This window comes from Podarcis tiliguerta, assembly GCF_965153285.1.
Source record: "Podarcis tiliguerta genome assembly, chromosome: 5".
NCBI lineage: Eukaryota > Metazoa > Chordata > Lepidosauria > Squamata > Lacertidae > Podarcis > Podarcis tiliguerta.
In genome coordinates this window covers 61,488,879-61,516,690 of record NC_139538.1, presented here as the reverse complement: position 1 = coordinate 61,516,690, position 27,812 = coordinate 61,488,879, and the positions used below count along the sequence as shown (strand labels likewise).

The 27,812-nt window shown below is 43.2% G+C and overlaps 1 protein-coding gene and 1 long non-coding RNA gene across 6 annotated transcripts; one reads left to right on the top strand and one right to left on the bottom strand.

Annotated features, from left to right (window-relative positions):
* Nucleotides 1–587: 587 nt before the first annotated feature.
* KIF11 (kinesin family member 11) lies at nucleotides 588–24,609 on the bottom strand. 5 transcript variants are annotated; one of them, XM_083443580.1, is made up of 23 exons: nucleotides 24,546–24,609; nucleotides 23,724–23,876; nucleotides 20,670–20,802; nucleotides 18,000–18,097; nucleotides 17,841–17,919; nucleotides 16,964–17,149; nucleotides 16,755–16,879; nucleotides 15,203–15,293; nucleotides 14,083–14,325; nucleotides 13,070–13,165; nucleotides 12,837–12,925; nucleotides 11,693–11,780; nucleotides 10,953–11,141; nucleotides 9,884–10,091; nucleotides 9,551–9,723; nucleotides 8,720–8,842; nucleotides 8,279–8,437; nucleotides 6,804–6,931; nucleotides 5,488–5,767; nucleotides 3,772–3,994; nucleotides 3,523–3,653; nucleotides 3,033–3,152; nucleotides 588–909 (listed from the first exon to the last, which is right to left on the bottom strand). In XM_083443580.1, exons 3-23 carry the CDS (start codon nucleotides 20,706–20,708, stop codon nucleotides 784–786), a joined length of 2,994 nt encoding a protein of 997 aa, XP_083299706.1. In that variant the 5' UTR covers nucleotides 20,709–20,802; nucleotides 23,724–23,876; nucleotides 24,546–24,609; the 3' UTR covers nucleotides 588–783. The 5 variants fall into 5 exon arrangements, with proteins under 5 accessions (XP_083299706.1, XP_083299702.1, XP_083299703.1 ...); XM_083443576.1 differs by lacking the exons at nucleotides 23,724–23,876; nucleotides 24,546–24,609 and adding an exon at nucleotides 23,260–23,654; XM_083443577.1 differs by lacking the exons at nucleotides 23,724–23,876; nucleotides 24,546–24,609 and adding an exon at nucleotides 23,260–23,637 and having other exon boundaries at nucleotides 3,033–3,137; nucleotides 3,511–3,653.
* Nucleotides 24,610–24,806: 197 nt separating this feature from the next.
* LOC310678992 lies at nucleotides 24,807–25,897 on the top strand. Its single transcript, XR_014512077.1, has 2 exons — nucleotides 24,807–25,500; nucleotides 25,577–25,897. It is a non-coding gene; the product is annotated as an uncharacterized lncRNA (long non-coding RNA).
* The last annotated feature ends 1,915 nt before the right edge of the window (nucleotides 25,898–27,812 follow it).

The window sequence follows — 27,812 nt, the reverse complement described above, 5'->3', positions numbered from 1 at the left end:
CGCTTTTAGATGTTTTTAATTGTTCTTAAATGTTCTAAATAGGTTAATACCATTGGAGAGTGTTTGCCTGACAGCAGGAGCATAGGAACAACTCGGTAAGATCCACACACGTGCACTGCTGTAGAAGGCAAATGTCCTGGCTTAGCTTCAGGTCTCAGTTGTGGAGAAGACTTGCCTTCTTATGTAGAGTAAGCCTCAGGAGACAGAGCTCAAGGGTTTGATGACTCTATACACTGCTGCCAAGGAATCTAGGATCCTTAAGATACAATAGGGTTAGTCGAACATCTTCTGGGGCTTTCTTCTGTGATGGAGATCTGTTGAGTTCATCCCCATATATCTTCACTTAATGAGTCAATGCGTTATGTGTATGAAGATAGTATCCCTGAGTCTGGGAAAGCCCTTCAGAGCAGAGGCCAATCTGGGAAGGAAGGCTTGATACTAAAAGTGCTTTTGGTCATTTGTTAGAGAAACCCAGGTTAATTCAATTTACAAATTAGGCACACATGTTTGACATGTTCAAAAGGCCTGTTTCCCACCCAGCGATGTGTGTTGATTCCTCTTGCAGAAAAATAAGCTTAACGATGCTGGACATTTCATGTATTTATTAGAAAATAAGGTGTTAAAAAAATTCAAAAATAGTGAGTTAAAGCATTTATTAAGAGACTGGTATTTTCAAACTCTCTTCACAGCTAATTTGGGACACCAACATTATAGCACTACATACAGAGGTCAAACTAATAAGCCGTGAAACATTGAAGAAACAAAGACAAATGCTGTACATCCTTAGTTCTGTACTCTAAATGGATATCTTGACTTTGAAAAAGTTGGGTCTCCTTTGTCCTCCTCTCTGGTCTTTTCCAGGATCAATGCAGATCTGTTCTCTTTATCCTTTTTGATACTCCTTTTATGCTGTAGGGTTAAAGAGCTCAGCTGATCATTTATTCCACTTTATGTTTTAAAATTTACGGTACGCACTACGGTACACAGTTCACTGACTGGCAAAACCACACAGAAGATGACACTGGAAATTTGGCTCTTTTGAAAGGTAGACTTATCACAATTTTAGACTGGCCTAGCAACTTAGTGATGATTTAAAGCTGGGTCAACAAATGCAAAATGAAGTGATAGAAGAGATTGCTCCTCTTAAAGGGGGGGGGGGAATCCAGTGAACAAAAAACTAGCACAATGTAAAAATGTTCAAGTCCAGGTCTGGGCCTGTCACGCTGATTTTTTACCAGCAAGGAGCTTTGAAATGTAGGGGAGCATTTTTAAAAAATTGCATTCCTCATCTGGAGTCTACCCTACCATCTCTTTCGGCTTGTTGGGCAAACCATGCCTTAATATATGGAAAACAGGGTTCCACTAACCATTTTTTCTAATGCGTTCTGCAAAATTTTATTTTCCATCTGTATGAGAACACTGGAAAAGCCAGATACCTCTACTATAAGCTGCAGTCAAGGTGGAATACTGAATTTAGTTTCTCATCCTTACAGAGAGACTCATCTGCATTCTGAGACAACTGTAGGTACCAGCAATATCAGCAAAAAAGTTCTGTTCTGTGGTATTTTATTGGCACAGCCGCTTAAGGTGGATTATCAAGTCTCAGCAGTGATCTATGAGAGAACCACACCAACACCACCCAGAAAAAGAAACTCGTAATTATATTCGTTACCAGACAGTATGGTCTTTTGTTTCAAGACAACTGTATTTATCGGGTTGGTGACCTAACATACAGTCGGATGTAACCTGCTCCAAATTCATCCAGGACCTGTAAGCCAGTGTGGTGTAGTGGTTAAGAGCGGTGGACTCCTAATCTGGGGAACCGGGTTCGCGTCTCCACTCCTCCACATGCAGCTGCTGGGTGACCTTGGGCCAGTCACACTTCTTTGAAGTCTCTCAGCCCCACTCACCCCACAGAGTGTTTGTTGTGGGGGAGGAAGGGAAAGGAGAATGTTAGCCGCTTTGAGACTCCTTAAAGGGAGTGAAAGGCGGGATATCAAATCCAAACTCTTCTTCTTCTTCTTTTGCAACATTACCTGTATTTATTCTCCATCTGCTAATCATGGGGTGGGACAAGGAGATACACAGCACTGAAGCCCCACTGCCTGATTTTAGCAGCTGCCCAAATTTTATTTGGAGCTGTCAGGGAGCTGCCATCAGTGCCGGAGGGAGAGAGCAAAATCCAGAGGGATTCCGGAGAGCGTCCCGGGATTGGGAGAGGCAGCCCATCTTCTGGGGAAGAGAATCAGCGTAGCACCAGTGGAGAAGGGGGGCAGATGGGGTAAGTGGTGAGGCGGTCCCATGACTCCTTGCCGGGGACCAGCGGGGAGAGTAGAGGTCCTCCGCTGCCTACGCCCTCCTTGCGCAGAGAGAGTAGGAGGAGACTAGGCGTCAAAGAGCTTCTTTGCTGGAAGAAGTTTAAGAAACGCCCACTGACGGATTCTGCCAGCGATTGAGACAGCCACGGGTGAGTGGCTGTCCGGACGGAAAAGGTTCACTCAGGCAACCCAGCCAGGTGTTTGCACCGGCTTACGCATGACCAACCCCTAGAACCACTACAGGAGCCAATAAGGGTAAGATTCTTGTTTTTAAAAATAAAAGCTACTTTTCAAGATTAACTCTCTTCCCAGTACCAAATTCCGTATTTCATTCAATTCTATCTAAAACCTTCTACAAGCTTATGCCGCCTAAGGATTTTTGCTAGAAATTCTGCAGAGATTCTGGCTTTGCTTTGAAAGTGTGATGCTTCAAAGGTACAAGGTTGCACCGCTTTCGTTTTGGACAACTGCAAGTACACATTCAAGTTCACTTTACCTCTTCATGAGAAGCAGACTTTCTACAGCACAGTCCTAGGCCTATCTACTCAGAAATCAGTCCCAGTGAGTTCAAGGACTACGTCCCTAATCTTCTACATTTCCAGTGTGCTTGTTATACTGAACTATGGCTATCTCCTAGCTCTGAGTAGTCCCCACAAAACTGTAGATTGTTACAGCCTTGTAATTTTCCTATTCTACAGAAAATACAGCAGTTACCTGGAAGAAAGGAACTCCTCCACTGATACACACACTTGTCTCCAAGAAGGATTTTTCACTTAGCGGGCTCCCGTTGGTCTCTATTATATCCTCCTCATCCTCCTCCTCCTCCAAATCATCCTGGGAACACAACAACAGTAAGCCTGCTATATCAGTGAATACAGATAGAAGCCCCGTCATAAAGTTAAATGCACAGCCGGAAGGAGGTGTTTGTGTAACAGGCTAGTTTCATGAGTACACGACAAATGAAAACCTTTCATTCCTTGCTGTGTGCACTTTTGCCTCCAGCCCTGCCCACCACTGGTGTGTGGTCCTTAAAAAAGGTTTGCCCCCTTGCTCTACAGCTACTTACCAACCCTAGACCTGCAGGTATAGGGCGGTATGATAGCTTAGATAGAGAGATAGATATCTCACTTCTATTTATGTACTTCTGTGTCCCTGCACATTTGAAGAAGCATCTTTCCTCCCCCCTTCTAACTTCCGCAAATACCTTTTCAGGAGCTTTGGGCGTAGCTGTGACTTCTGTCTGCTTTTGCCTTAATCTTTCCAGCAGGACATCGCGAGGTTCTGTTTTCACAACTGTCACTGGGTACTGGTATCCTCTCCTTTTTGGGGTGGCTCCTTCAGGAGAAAAGTAAGTTTAAGTGACACCTAAAACCGCCGTCTTTTGGCACAGAAAAGCTGCTAAATTCCACACACTTTTGGATCTCTCCATGACTCATCGTTTCCCTCCAAATACCTGTCGGGACATCCACTTTAAGTTCCTCCCTCAGGAAGCCATTAATGCGAGTTGACCCATCCTCGGTTTCTTCAAGGAGTATCTCTTTCTGCTTCAGGAGCACATTCTTATCATTCCTCATCCTGTCAAGGAGCGCCTTCAGGGCTTCTGCTTCAGTATCTTTTTGTCCTGCAATATGGTCTGTGACCTTAGCAACTGACGAGCTGCAATTCTCATCTAAATCCTGAAAACAAAATGCAAGTCTTAAAACACTCCAGAGTTGTAGCAACTGGTGAACATTTTCATTTTCTATCATATGGTTCCTACTAACCACTGTAAGAAATCTAAACACCACACATACACAGCTATTTTTTTGTTAATCAATTCATGAAAACTCCTAGATGAGCTTAATACTAGGAACTTTCTTTACAAAATGTGGAATTAATAAATATAATGCTGGACAAAAAGGGCTTAAGCTTGGTTTCATACATACAAAGGTCCATGTTCTCAGAAAACCAAGTTAGCTTCCAGGTAGCAAAAATATTTAAGCTTTCTTCTTTGCCAGTTCTCCTCTACAAAGGCTTCTAAAACTCTGGAAAACCACTAGTGGCACTGCCCAGACATCTCCTGACTTCTTTGTCAAATTATAAGGAGCAGCGTATAGGGTGTTAACAGACACAGAAATTGGGCTGGGGCAAAAGGGAGCAGCAGCAGGTGTGGGGAAGGAACGAAGCACTCCAATTTCAGCAATGTGCCCCAGCCTTCTGCATGCTCATCCTGAACCACCTAGTTTGCTTTAACTATGCTTTAATGTATCATGTGAGCCAGTTTCGGCAGGAAGGTTGGCTAGAAAAAGTTGGTCCAGAATCAGGCCAGAGGGCAAACATTTTCTAAAAGCGCTATATTGTGCTTGAAAGCACACCACACTGCACACAGAAATGATCGTTCCATTGTACATCCTGGCACAACCAGAGCTCAAAGCAAGAGTACTGCAACTTCATTTGCCTTCACCAATATCAGGTGGCCAAATCTGATAGTGCTGCCACTTGTGATCAAACTCTCAGAAGGCCTCATCTGCACTATACAGCTAAAGCAGCACTATACCACTTTAACAGCCATGGTTTTCCCCAAAGACTGTAGTTTGCTAAGGGTGCTGAGAGTTGTTAGGAGACCGCTACAATTCCCAGAGTTCCCAGAGAAGAGGGATTAACTATTAAACCACTCTGAGAATTATACCTCTGTGAGTGGGGTAGAGGGTCCAGCACCCTTAACTAGCTAACATACCCCAGATTCATTGGGAGAAGGCATGGCTGTTTAAAGTGGTATGGTGCTGGTTTAAATGTATAGTGCAGAGGGGGCCAAAATGTGTTTGAATTCTTCCATGTAAAGATGGGCAACTCTCATAGGCCCAGCCTTTCCAACTGTTCTCGATTGAGAATCAAGTAATTTTCACACCCAAATGTTATCCAATCCAAGATGTTTTATATATGCTAGCCACAGACCAGTCTTGTCTATCTAAAGCAAGAGTGGGCAACCTACAGTATTTGGCCTATTTTGTGGGTGGCAAGGGGTGGAGAAACAGGAAGGTACACAACAAGAAGAAGAAAAAACAGGAGGCCCAGCGAACCACTGCCCCGACCACCCAACACGCCACCCCCAAGAGATTCTCCACCCATGGCCTAAAGTGATACAGTACTTTTAGGAAGTCTGTCATTAGGCTGTAAGATGCTAAGTAACCTTGTAGAATCTTTGTAGGTGTTCCTTTCTGGTGCTGAGGAAGGCTGCCTGTTGATCAACAATGCAGTCCATCTTTGTAGCCGCAATTTCACTCCACTTATTTGTTTCCTGGCACATGTCTTTCAGGAGCCTGTCCAGGTCCTTGCAGTGGCTGGCTGATTCCAGCAATATCTGAACATTTTCTTCGTTGGATTGCCTGATCTCTTGTGAAAAATCATTCAGAGGCAGCGTTAATCTGCTGTGCTGCGAAGTTGTAGAGTTGACAAGGCCAGTAGTCTGCCTGTATTAACAGATTTAGTAACAGATTATTAAAACTTTTGATCCAAGTACAGTCATACGTTAGCTTTCAAACAGCTTAGTTCTCAAACGTTTTGGCTCCCAAACGCCGGAAACCCCAAAGTGACTATTCCGGTTTTCAAACGTTCTTTGGGAAGTCAAACATCCGACGGGGCTTCTGCAGCTTCCGATTGGCTGCAGGAGCTTCCTGCAGCCAATCAGAAGCCATGCTTTGGTTTTCGAACTGACTTCTGGAATGGATTTCGTTCGACTTCTAAGGTACGAGTGTACTTGCTTTTCATGGCACACAGCAGGCTTATTGCGTTGGCTATCACTTCCTATGTGTTGAACAGGTCACATTATTACTGTGGATACTTTACTGCATTTATATAGTGTATGAGTCCTCAAAAGCACTGAGCTGCAGTCCTTTCTTGATACAGTAACTAGTAATTTTGGGAGCCCTCTGTAGGAGAAAGCCTAATCATAAATACAGTGTTTCATTGTGACAGCATCAATGAATATCCTTAAGGGTAGCTGAAGAATGTAGCAAAAGAAACAACCTTTGGGAACTCTGTTACACAAAGTTTTATTTCATTCATCCGGCAGGCACACCATCAGCTCTCTGATTTTATGTTTTATTAAATATATAACCTTTGGACAACTAACCACAAAAATAGGTCAGGCACCCACATTGTTCAGAAACTAATTTAGACCATTTGATAATAGTTTGGAAGCAGTCCGAAACTTAAGTTTTATTCATTCAACTCCCACAATTACTCATTACTAAGTTCATAGCAGTCACAACTAATTAATGCAAGTCCCCAAAAATGTACAATAAGTCAGTTAGTTATTACTAGGTGCTGCATTCAAGCATGCTTAGGTTTTGAGATTTTTACAATCAGACTTCTACATTTAGAAGGCTCACACATTTGAACTCTTACATAGCCTACCTGCAAAATTATTGCAGGGTAAGCCTAAGGAACATGTGCGTAGCCTTTAAAAGACATTTAAGCGATAAGCAAGTTGAAGAGCTTCCTTACAAGGTTATGCTTTCTTGGGCAGCACCAATACTCTTCTTCACCATTTCACCTTTCTCCAGCACTTCACTTAGATTCTGCTGGGTTTCTTGCTCTAGGAGGCCCAGAGAAGCAAGAAGCTGGGAAGAGGCCTAGAACAAATGCAGAGAATTAAAACACAAATCTACTGGTTTTTAGAGCCACAGCATAAAAAGAAAGCCAGTGTACTTTTGGATGAACATGGGAAAACATTTTAAATATTCTGCTGCATGGAACTTCAGGCCCTCGACAGGAGCTCGTGAATTAGGAATGGGGACAGTTACCTGCTGCACCACACAAGTTGTACATTAGGCAGACAAGCGTATTCAAAAATACAGTGGTGCCTCGCAAGGCGAAAAGAATCCGTTCCGTGAGTCTTTTCGTCTTGCGGTTTTTTCGTCTTGCGAAGCAAGCCCATTAGCGGAGTAGCGCTATTAGCGCTATTGGCAGTTTAAGGGCTAAAAACGGCTTTTTAAGGCTTAAGGGATTAGCGGTTTTGCTGCTAAAATGCTTTTAGCAGCTTAGCGCTTCAGAAAAAGGGGTTTTGGAGCGGAAAACCCCCCGAAAATTTTCGTCGATTTTCGTCTTGCGAAGCAAGCCCATAGGGAAATTTGTCTTGCGAAGCGCCTCTGCAAACGGAAAACCCTTTCGTCTTGCGGGTTTTCCGTCTTGCGGGGCACCACTGTAACATCTGTTCCTACAGATAATAGCACCTATATTTAAGTACACTCTTCTCCAGCACTATTAGTCTCCTTTTTGTTGTATATATGCTCTTATGCATGCTAACACCTCATTGTTTCCCTCTCTCAGATGCACATTCAGGTGCGTAACACTCAACTCCTTCATCTACCTAAATAGGGTGCAGCCAGCTGGCTCTCACATGGTTTCACTGCACACTGCTCTGCAGGAAGGTATCAATGGCAGCAGGCAGGCATGTTGAAATTCATGACACAGCAGCATCTAGGCCATATTGCACAACACACTAACCCTGTTACAAATTGGGGGGGGGGGCAGGGCAGTGGTGCAGAGGGAACACAGCACACGAGAGTGAAGTGCATAGAAACACACACACCCCAGCTGCAAGGTGCACAAATGAGTGTTTATTTCTTGAATGAACCCTATGAAATAACAGATAAACTTCCAGTTCCCATACTAAAAGATGTGGCTTGTATGGATTGCTCAACACAAAAAAGGGCCAAATATGCTGTGTTATATGCCTTTCTCCTGCATATTGTGGCATTTAAATGGAACCTGAAGTTGAGAGCTGCAACTTGACTTTCTCCACCTCTATGCACGACTTGAAACATAAGGTGAAGGGCACCAGAACCAACAACCCTCCCCAGTCCAGTCTGCCTATCAACCATGGTCACAGTTCTGCCTGCTTCTGTCTGACTGTATTGAGAACCTGCTGCAGAGACTAACTTGGCCTATTCCTTATTGTGCCGCAAAAGCAGAGATACCTTTTTAAGGGCCACCTTAGACAACACCACCTCTTCCTGTAAGCTCTCACAATCATGCTGAAGTTGAGCCAGCTTCTGGGAAATGTCCTCCTGTAGTTTACTCAAAGCAAGAGAATGGTCTTGGAAGAATATAGTCATTTCCTCTCTATAACCTGTCATCTATAAACAAGAAAATGATAGATCAAGGTTCAGAAATACACCAATGTTAGGACTTGTAGTAGGGTTTTTAAAAATTACTCCAGCCACACAATCTCTGTACACAACCACACACAATGCACAATCAATTCACAATGCCAAAGCATGGGATGTTTTACTACCTTGCTTAGATACTTTCTTAAAATATTATTGATGTTGCTGTTATATATATTTTATATCAAAGAAACTTTCGCACACACTTGAGTGCAATAGTTCAGGATATGGCAGAAGCTGTTCAAAAATTACCTTTTCAGCCAGGGATGAATATTTATGCAAATTATCATGAACTTGAGAGTTCAGATTCAGAACAAATTTCAACACAGGTGACAGACTCCTCAAGGCTTGGTCCAATCCTGATGTGTGCTCTTCCTAGAACCAAGAGTAGATTGTGGGGTATAAGACAGTTCTTCTACTTTAAATCATTTGAATTCAGTAAGAAAACTGATTGTTGTGGAAAGTGGAAAAGGAAATGTTACAGCTCAAAACCACCGATGGCTTCTTGTTCAAAAGCCATGTTGGCGCAAAAGTTAAAGCAAGGGCAGCTGTAACCTGGCTCCAGAAATGGCTACTATAACTATACTACAGTCTGGTAGAATGGTCAAGGATGTACAGAAGGGTGGCAGCTGACTGAGCAAGACTTTGCTTGAGAGCTAAGGCAACTCCCAAGATGCCCAATGACCAAGTACCTCACCTGTCGCAATGAGGTAGATAGGTCATTTGCAGCAGATCAGTTGCTGGATGACTGTATTATTTGTTTTCTGTTATAACTCAGAAGCTTTTTCCCTACAGCAGCTGGCTATATTCTTTCCTAGCTTCTTCCCTGATGCCACTCTGCCAAGGAACAGGGAATGGCTGGGGAGACGGTTAATGAGGCTGAACAAGAACCATTCAAAACATCAGTAAGTGGCTTCTACACATCATTTCTTTTGCTGACTGCAGAGCTTCTCCTTCCCTGGTTTAGAGAGCCATTATCAGTTACATTTCCACACAGCTGTCCATTTCAAGCAATCAGGATATTTTACAGAAACAATTCAATAATTACTTAGAAGTGTTACTGCCCATGGCACTTATACTTACTAAGAGTTTCCGGAGATCATTTTTATTTTGAGATGTCAGAGACTCCTGATTCAGTATCTTTTCAGAAGCTAGAGAAACTTCAGTGGAAACCATCTCCTGCAGAGAGCCGAACGCTGAAATTATAGCTGATGTAGTAACTCCAAAAGCTGAAGAATTGGCAGACAGAAGATCACCTACCGAGAGAGAGATGGGCGCCACAGTTTAAGTGAGTCACTTCTCAACAGGACAGTCTTCCCTATGATTTCAGGAACATGTCTGACTTCAAATTCAGTTTCAGGGGAAGGGAGGTCTTCTGAATGACTACTGCACAGAAAGATGAATTGAGGCACTTACCAACCGAAGAAGTGTAAGAGTCCAGCATTTGCTGGTGTTTCCAACAGTTCTCATTGATGGAGCTCTTCATATCGCAAAAGAAGGCATTCATGTGTTCTGCAAATGTCTTTTGGACTTCCTCATTATGCTGTTCGACTGCTTTTTTACGATCCAATTTTGCATGCAGACCCGAAACATCTGTGGTTGTTTCTTTAACAGCACTAAGCAGCTAAGGCAGAAAGGTTTTGACAGTTTTCAGTTCGCATCACAGTGATTACAAAATCAGTACAGATTAGGTGATGTTAAAAAGGTAAAGGTTAAGTCCAGTCGCAAACGTTAAGCCACCTTCAAATCAAACAAGCAATTATTCCAAATTGTAGAAGATAGTATCTAGTGTGAGCACCCAAAGGAAAACCTGTGCATGGACAGTTGCTCACAAATGGCTTCCATGCAGTCAGGACTCTCGCACAATTGTGTTCTCAGTCATATTAAACCCCTACGTTTAAGCAGTTTAGTGTTTGGGTATCAGGGGCAGACTCTGCAGTGCAGTCCAACACTCAATTTTTAAGCAAGTGCCAACATGCAACACATGAAAAAGCTAGTGTTGTAACTAGAGGTGGCCCAAGCTGCATGGAATTGCTGGGGTCCAGAAGTGAAAGTTGAAAAGAGCTATTGAGTTCAGATAGCCTGCTGGGGAACACACTATTTCCTAGCAACTTCAAAGCTTCATTCCAAGGCAACCCTGTGCCTTTCGCTGCAAGGCATGGTGCTAAAACACACTTGGTGCATAAACAGCAGCAAACAAAAAAGACCTTCCAAACAAAATAAAAGGAGAGATGGAAGGGGTGGGATGTTGAAGCTTCAGTCCCCTCTGGATGCCCTTCATGAGAGAAGTAGACTATTCTCTTCCCCTTTTATCCCAAATCATTAACAGATCATTCTTATGGTTTGGGATGCACTTCAAGATTTTGAAAAGCGGCCTGAAAACCTATGCAGCGCTGACAGCGTAAGTTATAATCATGACGTTATAACCGTATTGCCCATTCAAGTGCTAGTGAGGGGGGAACTTGGGAGTGTGAATTTTGTTAACCTTAATTGCAGTGCCGTGAAGTTTTTCCTCTGTGTTCTCCAAAGCTGATGCTATAAACACTTCTTCCTCAAGAAGAACCTTGGTTGTTTCCAAGTGCTTCTGTGTGTCTTCCAGCTCTTTTTCCCTAACCTGCAGGTTTGTCTTGCACTTCTCCATTTCACTTTTTTGAACTGTGAATAACTCAGTGACCTGAAATTGAAAGTAATCCAAAACAGTTTAAAAACACTAGAAAGAAATACTATGAGCTGTTAGAGCAGGGGTGGGGACCATCTTTGGCCCAACTCTTGATTTCTCTCCCCCTAGGGTGAACTTTGTCAGGTGGGCGGGACCACCTGAAGGAAGGGACCCAGGGAAGGAAAAGCTTGCTGCTAATGATTATCAGAACAGCAAGCCATGGTTTGTTGTTGCATCTGAATGGAGATATTGTCAGACTGCTTCGTTACACTAGCTTCAACAAATTTAATTTGCATCTCACAGAAAAGCTTTCATGTGAACAAAAGTTGAAAATGCTTTAAATATATTGAATCAAGTGAGTAAAGTACATTATTGTCTCCTTTTTCTTACCAACATTGTTCATTCCTGGACATGCTGAATGCTGTTGGTTAGATGGGAACATGTCAATGTGAAGATGCTTTACTTTCATCTAGCTATTCTAAAGCTTTTTCAGGATGTAAACATATTACCCCTCCTTACTCCTCCCAAAAGGAGCCATGTAGACTAATAACAGTCTACCAACTTACTCTTTTCAATTCTTCCTCCATTGCGCCAATTTTATCAATATATTCTGCAATTTGTTCCTCTTGAACTGTCAACTTCCCATTAAGAGCACTAAAATAAAAAAAATACGTATGCTGAACACTGAACAAGTTGACTCTGCCTGCGCAAGACAATTAAATATTTGTAAGAGCAAGGAAAGAAAGACATATCTGGAAACTCCCTGTTTAAACGATATTATGATTTTAAATTTCTTCTATCACTAATTATTGATACAGATTTCTTCTTAAGATATAGGAGCAGCCCATTTACAATGAAGTCTCTGAGATTAAACAAGTGCAAGTGGCCTGTAACTTATACTGTACTTTAGGCATTCTAATATATAGATAGGAGTGTGGTACTTAAAACAAAATAATTTTGTACAGGAATGTTGCCTAGGCGGCATATTAGACAAGCAGAACCTGCAACAAAACGTTGTAAGTGTATCACCTTCACGCTCCTTCAAGATGGTACGAACTGCAAAGGGGTTCACAGTGGTCAATTCATACTCCCCCCCCCATTTCCTTTTCCAACTGACACTCAGCAATCTGTGGCTGTCAAAGGCCACGGAACATGCTCGGTCATCATTGCGTTACTGTCATTTTGGGGAATTTTTAAAGAAGCGTTTCACTCTTCTGCATTCCTCGGGTTTCACCAGAGCGTGCGGATGCCTCAATGGCACTGTTGCAGCTCCAACCCTGTTGGCACTCAATAACCTGAGTTCATTTTTAGAGGATATAAGCAAGACCCGAAACAAAACATCTCAGTGTACACTCACCTTCTACCATTAGTGCTCCTTACTCACGGTTCTAGTTAGCTGAGCCCTCTTCAATAATATTCCATTTCATTCCTTCCCACGTGTTCCTATTTCTTCTTTTCTAACCATCGCTCAATATCCATTAACTACTGAGCATGGCCTGTTCTCCCTGGGCTATTTGGGGGGGGGGGTACTCTTAAAATTTTTTAAAAATAGATTGGATTTGTATAAAATCCTCTCATGTTGAAGCCTCCCTCTTGGCTTTTGGCACCAATCCTATTATCACTAACCACCTGAGTTCATGATTAGAGGAAGAAACGAAGATGCCATGCTAACCCACAGCGGCAAAGCTTTGCTGTTTTCAAAGTACTCACTCATAGTTTTCCACAGAAATGTAGACACCGTTTTTCTCTCGTGCAGAAGTAAGATCTCGTTTCAAACGTTCAATCTCTTCTGTATATTCCTGTTGAAACATCAGTACAGTGTTGATACGTATCCTTCAAGCTGACTGGCCTTTGCAAACCCCAATCTCAATAGATCTCACATTGCAACTAATGCAGTAGGTAAGATCTGAAGAGAACTTATACATAATGAAATTATACTGAACCTTAATGAGTGCCCGTTTCGTGAGTTTCTGGTTCACTTCAGGCTTATTCATGATATTTTTAGCCCTGTGGGCATATTCAAGAGTACTCAGAGTTTCCTGTTGTACAAAAGATATAAAAGTGACAGGTAAGTGTTTTCTGTTTCAGCAAGAGTATGCCTATAAACATATAATCAATCTCCACTAGTCAATCCCAATGGGGAAAGTTGAATTTCTGTATAGAGAAATGGCATCTCACTCTGTGATCTGCTGTGCATCTTACCAACTTTAATCAGCCCTGTCTAAATCAGGCTCTAGGGCTGTAACTCAGTTTAAAATAAATCATGGTTGACTAAATCATGATTTGAGTTTTCAAGTTGGCAAAATCTGTACATTTGTGTGTGTTTAAATAACATGCATTTTAAAGAAAATTGGTGTACAGATGATACACATGTCACAGCAACCACCAATTCAGAAGTAAAAGGAGGGTTGTGGCACCATTTAAAAAATAACAAATTTTATTATGAAATTTGTTAGCCTTTAAAGTGCCATGTGACTCTGTTGTTTTTGATTTAATAGGCTAACATTCTCAAAATCCTTCCTGCTTGTATCAGAGAGAAGGTGGTAGAAATCATTATCTAATAGATATTTTCTATTTTCTAATAGAGTGATACAATTCTGTGATAGTGTTTTTTTGTATTAATTTTTTTAATCCTCCTGCTCTATGGAGACAGAACCTTACTTAATTGAGAATTTTTAAGTTAATGTAGCTCCTTAATCAACCAAACCCTGTAGCTTTACCAGCAACCTATCTCCTATCATCCACAGCAATCTATATGTTCTGAGCCAGTTTTACAATGCTGTAGGAAGGCTTAGATTAGCATGCCCTAACCCGTACCCTGCAGCATACACAGAGTCTCCCTAGAATAGGCTAGGAGTCCAGTGATGAAGTCTTGGAAGGCCACCCAATCACTCAAGTTATCTTTGAAACAAGGTACTTTTCAGTCACTAGCAGAGTTTGAAGGCAAGAACCTTACCTCCAGATTGCTCGATGCTGGAGATACGGTAGCAATTATGGAAGTTTTTGTGCGCCCTCCAAGGGAGTCCTGCAGGATTCTAGTGAGCTTAGATTCTCTGTATGGAACGTGAGGGGTTCTTTCAACAAGTGCGGTAATGACTCTTCCCAGAGTCAATAGGGACTGGTTGATAGTTCCGGCTTCACGAGCTCTTTTGTCAACTGCTCCAGAACGACCAATATTCTCACTTCCTGCCAAATCAACCTGGAAGCAATACCATGTCTAGGTTAATAAGATGTGACAGTCGTAGGTGAGACCTTACTTTCAAATTGTATAATAAGCCAACACAAGTAGGTAAAGTGTGACCTACTTTTTGTGATGAGCCAAACTCTCCTGTGCTACATGCCTATCTGCTAGGCGTGCGTGCAGATCCCCAATCTGCCTTCTGCTGCCCTGGGGGTCACCCACCCTGGATCTGCCCCCAAAACAATTCTAGGGGCAGGACTAATGGTTTTAAGACCCAATTTTAACACACATTTAAAATAGGTTTCAAACTAAAGCCAAGGGAACCAATGGCAACACACAAGAGAACACCTTCTGCTTACCAGCTGGCACATCCAATTCTGTGCAGCAGCATCCACATGCCACAAAATTGATGCCGCTGCTCAACAGCTGTGTGGCATGGATCCTGAGGGGTGTCAGCCAGAAGGAGAGCTGCGACATTCAGTCTACCTTCTCGCATGAAAATGCAGCCACTGACCAGAGAGGTCTTGGCTCTTTCCCCATGGTATTTCCACCTTGCTTGTCTCTCCTTTCTGCCTGATGTCCTGCCCATTCCTTGACACCCACAGATCATTCTGGGCCCATCCAACCAAACTTGCAGCAATGAGTGGTTTTTGTGCCCGACATTGGAGGCCCTCTTAATATGCTCCATTTGGCTCTGGATTCAGGCCTTGGGCAAGTCTGGTGCACTGCCCTAGCACCTATGGTCTCTTAAGACATGCATTTTAAGCAGATCACTTTGTTAAAACATTCAGTAAGAGTTTTCAAAGCAGCACTGTGTCCCGCACCCCCACCCCTCATTTTTTGTTGCTCCTAAATATAATCTCTTCTTGGGTTAATCCCAAGGATGAGCACCTACCAAGTTTAGCTTCCCAATTTTAACAAGCTCTTCACCATCTGTTGTCGTTTCTTTCATGTGTAGCGTGACAGAGAACACCGAATGGGAGCGACTGCAAATGGAGTGAAGCATTTCAGATAAATATTCCAGTGGACATTTTTAAAACACACACACACACAGACCCAGCATTCACTTACATCAAGTCAACTCAAAGTAGAAGCTAAATTGGCTCATTTTACAGATTTTCTTCAATTCAGAATATGTGCTGCCACAAACAGCAGGACAGAAATGTTCTACCACTGCATTTTCCAAGCTCTGCAAATCTCTCAGCTACAGTACAGCACCTTCTCTTTCACAAAGCTTCATTAATAAAGCCTTTTGTTTCTTATTGCAAGTAGGGCTGCAGGAAGTACTCTGTGTTGGTCTCTCTGGCGCCACCTGCTGGCTTCCTGCCTCCAATGCGTTCTTCCATATAAGTGGGCAGAAAGTTCAAGGCCTCATTCAAACTGTTAGATGGGACCCTTATGGGGGCATAGAACCTGGAAAGGGAGAAGGCTTATGGGTCATGGGAAAAACTGCATCGAAAGGTAGCTTGAGCCTTCTTTCCCCACTAGCCAAAACCTGGGTGGCTAGTAGCGGACTCCCACTGATCCACACTGGATTTGTGAGGGTGACATGAGCTTGTGTTGTTGCCTCATTCAAATGCAATTTTCAAAGAATTGAGTTCAGAAAGAGTTCTTATGCTTCCTTGTGAGAAAATACAAAGAAACAGGACAACCAAACTGCTGTGAAAATGAAGGACTGTAAGCTCAATAGTATAGTACATTCTTAATGCAAACGCTCCCAGGTTCAATCCTCGGTATAGCCTGTCTAAAAACCCCACAGAACTGCTTCCTTGCACTGAGCTAGATGGACCAGTGGTCTGATTCTACATAACCCAACTTCCTATAATATTTTCTACAAAAACTCAACCAAATAAGACAGATGTAACACTAAGTAGTGGAGTACTTGATTGTTCTCCTGCTGTAGCAACTGCAACACACTGTGCTAAATGCCCTATGATTTTTAACTGTATTTTTATTACTTCTTTTATTTCTTATGTGGAATTTTATTGTGTTATAATTTGCATTCCACAGAATTCAAAATCAAGTATCTTTTCCTTGGATGACAAGGGAGTACATAAACTTATGAAATAAAAGTGAATAAAATAAATAATATTACATTATATTGTTGTAACCTGCCCTGGGTGCTTATGGTAAACCTTATAAATTAATAACCTTCAAAGGTGGAGGTAACTGGAGCAATGTGTTTAATGAATCCTGCAGCAGACAAGGACCTCATAATCCAAAACATTGGGGGGGGGGGCTTGCCTAAGGGAACTATTGGATATAATTCTTACATATTAGAATCATAGAATTGTAGAGTTGGAAGGGACCTGCTGTCCCATACCAAGATCAAACCTGGCATTATCAGAACCATGCTCTAACCAACTGAGCTAGCTAGGCGTTTTTCTTTTTTTCTTTACCTATACCATGAACGAACAAAATGCTTCTCATGGAGACATGTTTCTTACCTGGAATACTGGTTCATTAAAGTAGCGGCAGTGGTTCTTTTTGCTGCTCCCCTTTCTAAAATCTGATAAACTTCATCCTTGTTATGTACCGTTATCTCTTCCAAACCCTTGATTATGACACCTCTCTGTCACAAGAAAATGCTAGGTTAGCAAGTAATTTTAAATCCCACAGCCTTCAGGAGAAGCCAAATCGGGGGGGGGGGGGTTACCTTGTTACGTGGGTCATCAAACATCTGCAGCTTTTCCCCAACATCTGGAGAGGGATTCAATAGATCAAAGAGCTCCTCGTTGTAGATTTCCAACAGAGATACTTTCACAGAAAATTCTGTACCACTTTCAGCAAGCTTTTCAAATATTTGATGCAGTGTACGGGGAATTATACCAGCTAATGGATCCTATAATTAAAAGTAAAGAAACATCGCATACCAGCATTAACTGGTTTTCTTTTTTTAGGAAGCTGACACTAGAATGCTAGTATGAGCAAACCCCTTTAAAATGCAAGTGTGTCTAATACAATCCATTATATATGGTTTTACGCTGGAGACACTGAAAATAATGTTATGAGTTTGAGGTGGCTAGGCTATATTCCTGAGCCTCACATCCAATTCCTGGATCCATCACAATTCAATTGCTGGAATAGCCAGGCCAGCCTGGTAATGGCCTGCTAAGTATGAGCTGTTAAGGGAACAAAGGGAGTGGCTGTGTCAGAGGGCAAATGTGTGTGCCTCCTTCCCTGGTTAATTAGAAAGACAAAAGGCCTGAGTTTAGAGTTGAATTGCAGTGATGTGACCTAGACCTAAAGCAAGAGAGTCAGAGCAATGTTTGATTTTTGTTGGAATCCAAAACTGTGGCTATGAGAGAAGCAAGACTTTATTTGGGTGGTAATGCCAGGAATCCCTTCAGGTTCCTGTATGTGTAAATAAACCATGTATCACCAGTCTCCACTATGCCTCATTCCAAACGGAAACATAAGTGCCTAGAATCTTGCACCACTCGGAGAGGGGTGTGTGTGTATTTTCCAAGAAGACTTCCTTCCAAATAAACATGCATAGGATTCTGCTGTTTTGTTAATTTGTCATATTTTACCTCTTCCCATGTGTATTCTTCATTAGGTGATCTCTCCCCTTCCATAGTGAAGGTCTTTCCTGTTCCTGTTTGACCATAGCTGTACAAAGGAATTTGGAATGTTAACTTCAGGAACACAGATATAGATGGAGTTAGAAGAAAAATAAATATGATACTCACGCAAACACTGTACAGTTGTAACCCAAAAGAACTTCATTCAAAATCGGGCACACAACACTCCGGTACACATCAATTTGTTTAGCCTGAGCTCCAAAAACCTGTAGAGTTCATACAAGGCATCATTGCTACATGTTTTTCAGTTATGAAACAGGAACTCTCCAACTTGCCACATAATTTCACCAGTGTCAGAATTATATTCTGATTTAGCTACAGATTCTCATCTCCCAGCCTGTCATCTCATGCCATTTGCACCTGCTTCCCCCCAAGAAGAGTGGTAGAAGTTCCAATTGTTTTCCAATCAAGAGAAATTTTTGTGGTGTAGCACAGTCAGTGTGGTGGTGTAGTAGTTAGTGTTGAACTAGCACTTGGGAGACCAGGATTATAATCCCCTCAGCCATAAAACCCACTGGGTGACATTGGGCCAGTCACAACCTTGAGTTACCTGAAGGAAAGATGTGAAAGAAAAGTAATAAAAGGAACTTTTCCTTATTAAAGATTGTTTTAAATGAGTTTAAATGGTAAGCACCCATTGTTTAAGGAAAGATGTCGACCAAATCAAAGGTTTTCAAGGAAATGGGTGTTTTGGAGAATCTAGGACTTTTCTAAAATAAAGCTGAGGTTTTGTACTTAACTTTAATATGTAGGCACTGTCTACCAGTAATTCCATGCAGACATGTGAGCAAGATGGAGAAGGGGGAACAGATCACTCATCTGTCCTCTTGCTTTCTATGGTAGGCATTGGGGAAGGGAGTGGGAGGAAATACTTTTGTTCCACATTCAGTAAGTATGATGGTAGAAGGGAGATGGAGTGAGTCATCCCTCTTCCTGCAGTCCAGGTAGGCTAAGCACTTTTTGGGCTTGCTTACAAGGCTGTGCTAGGAAGCCATCCTCTCCCCCACATATCTGAAATAAATACCCATTTTCCATGGACATTTCATGTTCTATAGGCAAATTAAATAGGGCTGATCAGGTAGGTTACCTGTTACATGACAAAAGACTTGCCACTCCCACCTACCTCTTAATTCTTCCCAGCGTAAAAGACTTTAAAAAACAAACAAACCACTTCCTATCCATACAGTATTTGCAAATTATTTGTAAAGCTAGTTCAATTTACCGTATTTTTCACCCTATAAGACGCACTTTTCCCCCTCCAAAAAGGAAGGGGAAATGTGTGTGCGTCTTATGGGGTGAATGCAGGCTCATTGGCTTCAGCGATAGCAACGCGAAGCCTCCGAAGCCTGTGCTCTGGAGGCTTCGCGTTGCTTCCGCTGAAGCCAGGAGAGTCTGCTCTTTGAGGCTGGCAGTGGGGGAAAACAGCGCCTCCCCCATCACCAGCCCTAGAGGATGGGGGGCAGCGGGAAGGCGCGAGACGCCTTCCTGCTACTCTCCGACCCGGCTTTGAGGCTGGTGGTGGGGAAAGCAGCGCCTCCTCCATCGCCAGCCCCAAAGGATGGGGGGCAGCGGGAAGGCGCGCGACGCCTTCCCCCTACTCTCCAACCCTCCTGTGGGCTTTTGCGGGAGATGGGGGAATTCCCCCACCTCCCGCAAAAGCAGGCGAAAGCTGTGCGCTCTTTAAAGGGGCTCCGCGGCTTCTGCTGGCTTTTCTAGGAGGTGGGGGAATTCCCCGACCTCGTAGAAAAGCCCGCAGGAGCCGCGCACCCTTTGAAGAGCGCGCCCCTCTTGGGGGCTTTTCCCTGAGGAGGGAGAAGGGACTGACTGGCCGTTTCAGTCCCTTTTCCCTCCTGGTCGAAAAGCCCGTAGGAGTCGCGCACGGCTCCTGTGGGCTTTTGCGGGAGGTGGGGGAATTCCGCAACCTCCTGCAAAAGCAGGGAGAAGGTCTTGGAGTAGCCCACAGGCTGCGTGCAGCCTGTCCGCTGCTCCCAGAGCTGCGGGGGGGGAATCATATTTTTTTCCTTGATTTCCCCCCCGAAAACTAGGTGCGTCCTATGGGCCGGTGCGTCCAATAGGGCGAAAAATACAGTATATTATTCCACAATAGAAAGTGCTGCATACTAGCTCAAGAAGTATGCTCATTCAGGCATGATGGTCACTTAGGGGTCAGTGTTCTGTGAATGAGCACCAGCCTCATATGCTTCTCGCATTTTCTTCCTCTGGTGCAACTGTGCTGGAAAATGTTGACTCCATTTTTCACTAAGTGTGGTTTATGATCATGTCTGAACCCCAATAAATCATGAGTCTTAACTATAGTTTAGAGAAAGCAGCCGACTTCAAACTAAAGTTTATGGTTCTGGCTTGGTTCCCTATAGCACCGTCAAGACTAACTTCACTTTCATAGTTTAAAAATGGACCAAAAGCTTCTGATCTCCTTTTCACAGCTGTACTAGTAGAGTAGAACAGATGGGAAACACACAAGGGCCAAGGTAGGCAACACTAAATCAAATTGTTACATTATGTTCAAATCAGATATGTCCATCTGGTCCTAGTATTATCTTGTCTAGTATCTATTCAGATTGGAAATGAATCCTTAGGGTCTTAAGGCAAAAGGACTGTCTAACCAGTTGTACCTTATCCCAATGTCAGGGATCAAACCTGGACTCTTCTGCATACCAAGAATATGCTCTATTCTGAGCTATGATTCCTGTCCTAAATTCCCAAAACTGATAAAATAGCTAAGACATGCTAGGAAGCCAACCAAATAGTGATACTTACCAGATCAAATGTGTACGTTTTCTTTGTTGTTTTATCCATCACCCCTCCAGTGCGAACTGAAATTTCTTTCCTTCCATTTTCACACTCCACCACAGAATAGGAGTTAGATTTGCGCTCAGCTGCATTGAAGGGCCTTTAAAAAACGGTAAAAGTGTTGTTCTCAAATTGCATATGCACTAATCTAGCTCCAAGCAAACACAAGGCTGACAAGATTGTAAACAGTGGATATGCTACTTTCAGAGGTCTTCTAAAAGTTGTGTTGTTCTTTAACTCCTTGACATCTGATGGGAGGGCATCCCACAGGGAGGGTGCCACTATTGAGAAGGCCCTCGGAGCTAGACCTCAGTATCTGGGCTGAATGGGGGTGGGACAGAGGCCGTTTAGGGCTTTAAAGGTCAGCACCAACACTGAATTGTGCTCAGAAATGTACTGGGAGCCAATGTACCGGTAGGTCTTTCAGAACCGGTGTTATGTAACCCTGACCCTCCCCGCTTAAGAACAGAATAAAACTATATAAAATAGAAACTAATTAAAAAATAAAACAAAAAAACAATTCAGTTATACTAAAAATTAAACTAATTCCCAGGCCCAACAAAACATTAATCCCACCCCCAACAGAGCAAAAAGTAGACCATAAAACCAAAATTTAAAACACGACAAATTAAAAACTATTTAAAACATTTGAAAGCATTTTTGACATTTGCCCCAACCCCAGAGTTTGTTCCTATGAGCCTGGGCTCTTCAGCACTCACAAGAGGGCAGTGACCCTCCAGTCTCCCAGGAGTTCCTAAAATAGGGCAAGGTGAGCCGGGGCCTTTTCCACCTAGGCCAGGTAGAAAGGGCCTTGTAGGGAGCAGCCTTCAGCACTAACACCTTGAACACTGAATTACGAACACAATATATGCAGGTTTTATGCTGAAATTTGGTTTTGCTGAACTAGCTTTGACAAGTTTAAGAAATGTCAATTGTACACAATAAAAATGGGAAAATGTTGGACTTAATCACCTACAGTGATGTGGGATTCTTGGAAAATCTGGAATTGTGGAAAGTTTTCCAATGCCCTAAATCCATTGAGATTCAATACAGCATATTTGCTAGGGTTATTTAGAGAGGATAACTAAAAATAATGCTATGCATTTAGGTGATGAATCAGTATCTCATCCTGCCCCCCAACAGAAGTATTATGACTGAAATAAGTGACTAAGAAAATATCAAGGATACAATTTGATTTAAATGTTATAGGTAAGCATATTTACACTATACTTGAAATTAAATTGTCCCAAGCAATCAGATAGTGGAAACTGAATTGCTGAAGATTGTCTCCACCTTAAAAAAAGAATCTTATTTTCTATGCCAAGCTAGAAAAAAATGACTCATCTCATCTCTTTCACTTTGTTCTTAATGAACTGATAGCTTTTCTATTGACATGCACTACTTAAACCTCTTGGGAAAAGGAAAGAGGGAATAAAAGATGGCATAACAAAAGAGGCACAATGCTTTTTTTTCTTTTTTAAGCAGATAATGCAAGACAGTCATCACCACTGTCTACAGCAGGCTGTTTAATTTCAGCTCCCATTATTCTTGTCCACTGACCCTGCTAGTTGGCAGTGGTGCCAACTTTAATAAAATATTGGGGGAGGGAACAGGTAAGCTGCACCCGGCATAAGCAATCACATGTCACGGTGCATACAGCATTTGAATGGCAATGTCTTGGGGGGGGGGGCTGGCCCATCAAATATTTTATTGGGGGGCTGAAGACCCCTTGGCTGCTATGCTAGCTGGGTCTGATAGGAGCTGGAATCTAATAACATCCGGAGGAGCATGTGTTGGCCACACATCAGTCTTCCTTAGGTTTGACATATGAAATTTACAAAGCAAAAAGAGCTGGGAACTTATTCCAACATTATGATTAATATGCATCAAGGAAGAAACAGGATCTACAAATCCCAAAGCAACTTAATGCATAAAAACTGCAAATGTGTAGGTTCTGTCTGCAAGATCAAGGATCTTGCTTTCTCCCCACAAAGTATCCAGTAATTGCTAAGCTAAAGTATAACTGATCCTGAATATACACCCTCTTGTTTAAAGATATGTAAGTAAACCGACTGCTGCATCAGACCGAGGCTGAACATTCTCCGTAAAAATGCCAGCAATCAACAGGAGATGGACCTGGACCAACCACGGGGAAGATGACCAGCTACCAACCCGAGGACCACCACCAACCTTCTGCCCAAACCTACAAAACACTGGGGGGGGGGGGGGAGGTTTCTTCGACAACAGCAGAACCCTGTATGCATATTCAGATGTCCCACTGCGCTGCCAAGCCAGTGCGCCCAGGACCGCAGTCTTTAGCACCCAACCTCTTTGAATTTCACCATCGCCGACAACGCCTAGAAAAAGGATCTCTTCGATACCCGAAGCATCCACAACAACACCATCGCGGGGGGATCAAGCCTAGTGAGAAGTCAGCGAGGCTTACATGCACAAGATCGAGAAAGGCGCCTAATTTGGCTTCCGCAGCTAATCCCCCATATTTATTTTCGTTTTTATTTTGCAGGACCGCCCCCCCCCCCGCCGCCGCCGCGCTCACCTGCATCTGACCACCACTTGGATGTTTTTGCCCTTCTCGTCCTTCTTGCCCCCACCACCCGCTGAACTCATGTTCAGGCCGCTGCAGGCAAGACCCCGACGCGGGCGGAGCGGAGGAAGGGAAGGGAAGGGAGGCGGCCGCTCGAGTCCCGTTTCGTCTTTAACGGCTGCGGGAGGGGGGTCCCCGCACTTGCGAGCTCCACCGGCTGGCCGAAACGCCCGCGGGAGATGGAGAAAAAGAGCCGCCGGCTCCCGGAGGAAAAAGAAACGCTTCGGACCGGCAAATGTCAAGAAGAACCGCCTCAAACGAGACGCGCGCCCAAAGCGCCTCCACACTCGCCTACTTTGAACGACTCGCTCCTTCGCGCCTCGGCCAATCAGCGCGAAGGGAGGAGGCGCGCAGGGCAACACGGGACTTTTTCTCCCTCTTTTCGTTTATTATTTCCTCCCAGGAAGCGGACTTACGTTTTTGACTGCGTGATCCGGCGACGCAAGGATCAAAATGAAACATAGACCACTAATGTATAAGCAGTCCGTTCCCGTTTTGTAGAAAGGACTTCTGGGGTACTTCTGACGCAAAAGCCTGTGGCAAGATTTAAAACAAAATAAAATGTCAGGCTGAGATTTGGTGGCAAAGTGTTTAGAGCAAAGGCACAGTTTGTGCGCAGGTCTTTACGTTGTATGAAAAAAATATGTATGTATGTATGGGAAGCGCATTCCAGCCTCTGGACCTGAGCCGCGGTAAGAAGACCATTTCTCACATTTCAGAGGAAAAAAGAATCGGGAGACGCATCTCTGCTGGAAATATTCGTGTATAACACCAGGACTGGCACGTGTGAACACTTGATCCCAAGCAAATGCTCGGTTATTCGGTGGTCCTGTGCGGAAGCTGCGCAGCATTACTTCTGCAGACAGACACTCTTCTGTTTTAGTCATCTCACGGAGTAAAATAGAAATTTCCAAATAGGGAAACTACTGGCTGTTGCTCTAATCGTTTATCTCTATGCTTAGGGATTTGTAAAAGCACCGTCAGTTTAATGACAACAGGGCATGCTGGGAGTTGTAGTTTCCACTGCCCTTTTCGGCTTGCCTATCACATAGTTCTGAAGCTGTGAAACCTGAGTCCGGTGTTACACGGTTGCTATGCAGGATTCCTTATGGTGGAAACTAGGGAGAGAGAGCGTACTTATTTACATATGACGTGTCCAGTCAGTCACCAGGTGAACTGTTCCCATTCCCTGCCTCCTTGCTGTGAGGAAAGGAAAACTGCAGAGGGAGGAGACTCACCTAGGGCGATTCATTTGCTGGAAGCTACCATTTGTCCTCTGTGGTGTGAAAGGACCACCTTTGGGGCCTATAAAAAGGCATTTCTTAAGTATCCTTGGGAGTGACACAAAGAATTTTTAACAACCTAATGACAGTTTACTAGGACCAATCAAAACATAACAAAATTATGAGCCAAGTTAGGCAATAGTGGGCAATAATATAATTACTAGGCAAGCACCATAATTATATTGTTTTCCATGCCTGCTATAAGCTTTTCTGTTTATGAAAGACTACACAGACATGTAATTTTATCATGCATATTTGTTTTTTAAAACTTGCTTTTATTTAAATTTTGAAAATTGTATTATGAAATTTTAAAGGCTGTTTTGTCACTATTTAAATTAATATTTTGTACTATTTTACCTAAACCACCTAGTTGTTCTTAGTGCTATCTAAACCTTACTAAACAAAATTTTTAAAGGCTTTTAGAGTGCTGTGAAACCGATGGATCCAGAACTTTGCAGCACCACTGTGGATTTATGTGGCATGGATGTGGCCTGTTATTGTACGGTGGAACTGTGATACCTGCATGTAAAATCATGAGGGCTTGTTCCTTGCATCTTATACTTTTTTGCTTTTCGGGAGCAGATGGTGTTAAGACCATGATTTTACCATGCTGTCTGTGGGCATGAAGAGAAGCCTAGATTGGGGGGGGGGGGGGCGTGTCATGAAGTCAAGAAGTAAAAAATGTAGCTACACCCTGTATGGGAAATGCACCAGAAGATATATTGTACATCGATGTGGTGTAGTGGCCTGTCACAATTGCTCCTTCATGCCAGTGACCTTCACTCTCCTAGGCAGCAGTTATCCTTATTTTGGCTAGAAACAACCTTACAGTATTTTGCTAAAATGTGTTACTTGTCTGCTTCCCAGCTTAAACATTTAGAAGAGATAGCGTACAACTATACCATCTTAGGTATAGATGCTCTGGTCCATGGGGTCACGAAGAGTCGGACACGACTGAACGACTAAACAACAACATACCATCTTAGGAGGATCACAGCCTAAATACCTGTAAGAGAGAACAGCTGTGATTGGGGGAAGATCCCTTGAAGCAGCATTAGGCTTATTATTGGCAGCTGTCGCACCAATCATGCAGCCCAATTTAGGAAGGCCCCTGTGATTCAGACACAGGGAGAGCATCAGTGCAGACCTGCCATGCTGTGTCATTTGGTGACTACCTATGGGGTCCTCTCCGTTGCTGTCCCTGTGGAGCTCCCAGCAACTGAACGGAGGTGTTGCTTACTTGGTGTAGTATACTCTTATGTATAATCTGCCTGCTTTTTAATAAATCTTAAGGCTTTCTTCCCCAATTGTGCCTTGTCTTGCTTCTGAATCCCAGAGAAAGAGCCCCCTTGCCTTTGGCAGGGCACCCTCCCTCCCTCCCAAGAATCTGGAACAAAAATATTATATTAGCTGTGAATGGAGCTTCGTCACTGTCTTGTGTATACTGTAGCTCTCATCAGAACTTATTTGGATTCTCATGTTCCTGCTTGAACATCTTCAAGATGCAGAGCACAGAAGACGAGGCATTCCAAGACTTTATGGCGGGGTCAAATTTAAATTAGCTGTTGCCCTGGCTTCTGAATATATTTAACAGCCTGTTAATGCAGATTCATTGTCCTACTTTGGTTTCTTGGGTTTATACAAATGCCTTAGATTTGTTTGGACATGGGTGGATGACTGACAGCAGCAGGCAGGAATAACCAGTGAACAAAGATATTGCAGCAAGGATCTGCCAGGTCACAGACAGTTCCACCTACTTGAACTACAACTGGAGACAGGTAAGATTGTGTGGTTTAAAATTATTGCCTATCTCTGCACAGGTGACTTCACTGCGTTTTAGTGAGGCTTTCTCTCAAATGAGTGGGTAGAGGGTTATTAACTATGAACCCCCAAATTTGATATCCCTTCCAAACCTCTGGCTAGCATGTCAGGCTAGCACCTGGAGCCAGGGTTCTGTTCCCCACTTGGCCATGAAACTCACTGGGTAACCTTGGGCCGATCACTGCCTCTCACCCTAGCCTACTTCACAGGGTTGTTGAGGGTATTAAATGAGAAAGGGGGAGAACCATGTACACCACCATGAGCTTCTCAAAGAAAAGATTGAGATATGAATTAAATTAATAAGTAGCACTTCAGTTTAAGAGGAATTCATCCATTGGTCAAAGAACAGCAGACTACAGCACAAGTAGCTTGTGTGCCGTGCTGTAATTGACATGATTGCAATTAGGCATTTCCTCATATATGTCATTACGTATAAGGCTTAATGAAAGGAGGGTGTGTATATAATTGGCATCAAATAATCACATTCTTACTAATTACTTTTCACCTTGACGATGAGTATGAAGCCTTTTTTCAACTAGGTGTTGAGGCCAAGGCATTCGACTAGGAGCTTAAAGTGAATCCTTATAGCAGAGCCATAGTGGCAGTGGCAGGAGGGGTAGCCAGTTTTTTTGCCCCAGGTGAAGCTTCTAGAGAGGATTACCATTGGGGCTCCCAGCCTGTGTGTGTGTACGCAAATGTGCATGGGAGTGTGTTTTTGACCCAGATTAAATAAAGCATAGTTTCTCCCCTGCCTACAGCTGATGAGTGGTGGCAACTCACCCTGGTCCTGGAGGGTCAACAAGTGGGGCTTCAAAACCCCATATCACCTCACATCATAGTGACATCAGGTGACTGATAGGACAGTCCCACCCACCTGTAAAACTTGGTTCAGCAGAGGTGGAAAGATAAGAATCTGGATCACTAGCCAGGAAAGGTTCCCCCACCCCTTCGGCTGAAGGACTAGGGAGGTCAAGGAAAGAGGGAAATGTTTACAGATTCTAAACAAGCAAAGCAGGAACTAGCCTCGGATGAGGATGTTTACAAAAGTTGTATTCTTTCGGGGTGTCCCAGTCCTGTAATATGTTGTGAAACTTGTTGGAATCACTGAGCAGGTCTGGTACAACAACAGGGAACACGCTGAACATTAGGCTGTTGGTGTAGGCTCTCTAGAACAGGTATAGGCAGCCTGCAGGCTTGCAAGATCTATTTCATGGGTAGACAAACTAAGGCCCGGGGGCCGGATCCAGCCCAATCGTCTTCTAAATGGAATCAGTGTGTTTTTACATGAGAAGAATGTGTCCTTTTATTTAAAATGCATCTCTGGGTTATTTCTGGGGCATAGGAATTCGTTCATTCGTTCATTTTGAATACCATAACTTAAATGAGCTGTCTCAAAAAGCT

What these genes read in the sequence shown, in the direction of transcription:
- KIF11 (XM_083443576.1), bottom strand. Translation starts at nt 23,330, where the DNA reads ATGAGTTCAGCGGGTGGTGGGGGCAAGAAGGACGAGAAGGGCAAAAAC. An exon ending in CGAAACGGGCACTCATTAAG is followed by an intron (nt 12,926 to 13,069) that starts GTTCAGTATAAT and finishes ATGTTTCAACAG; the next exon opens with GAATATACAGAAGAGATTGA. An exon ending in ATTCATCCCTGGCTGAAAAG is followed by an intron (nt 8,438 to 8,719) that starts GTAATTTTTGAA and finishes TCTTGTTTATAG; the next exon opens with ATGACAGGTTATAGAGAGGA.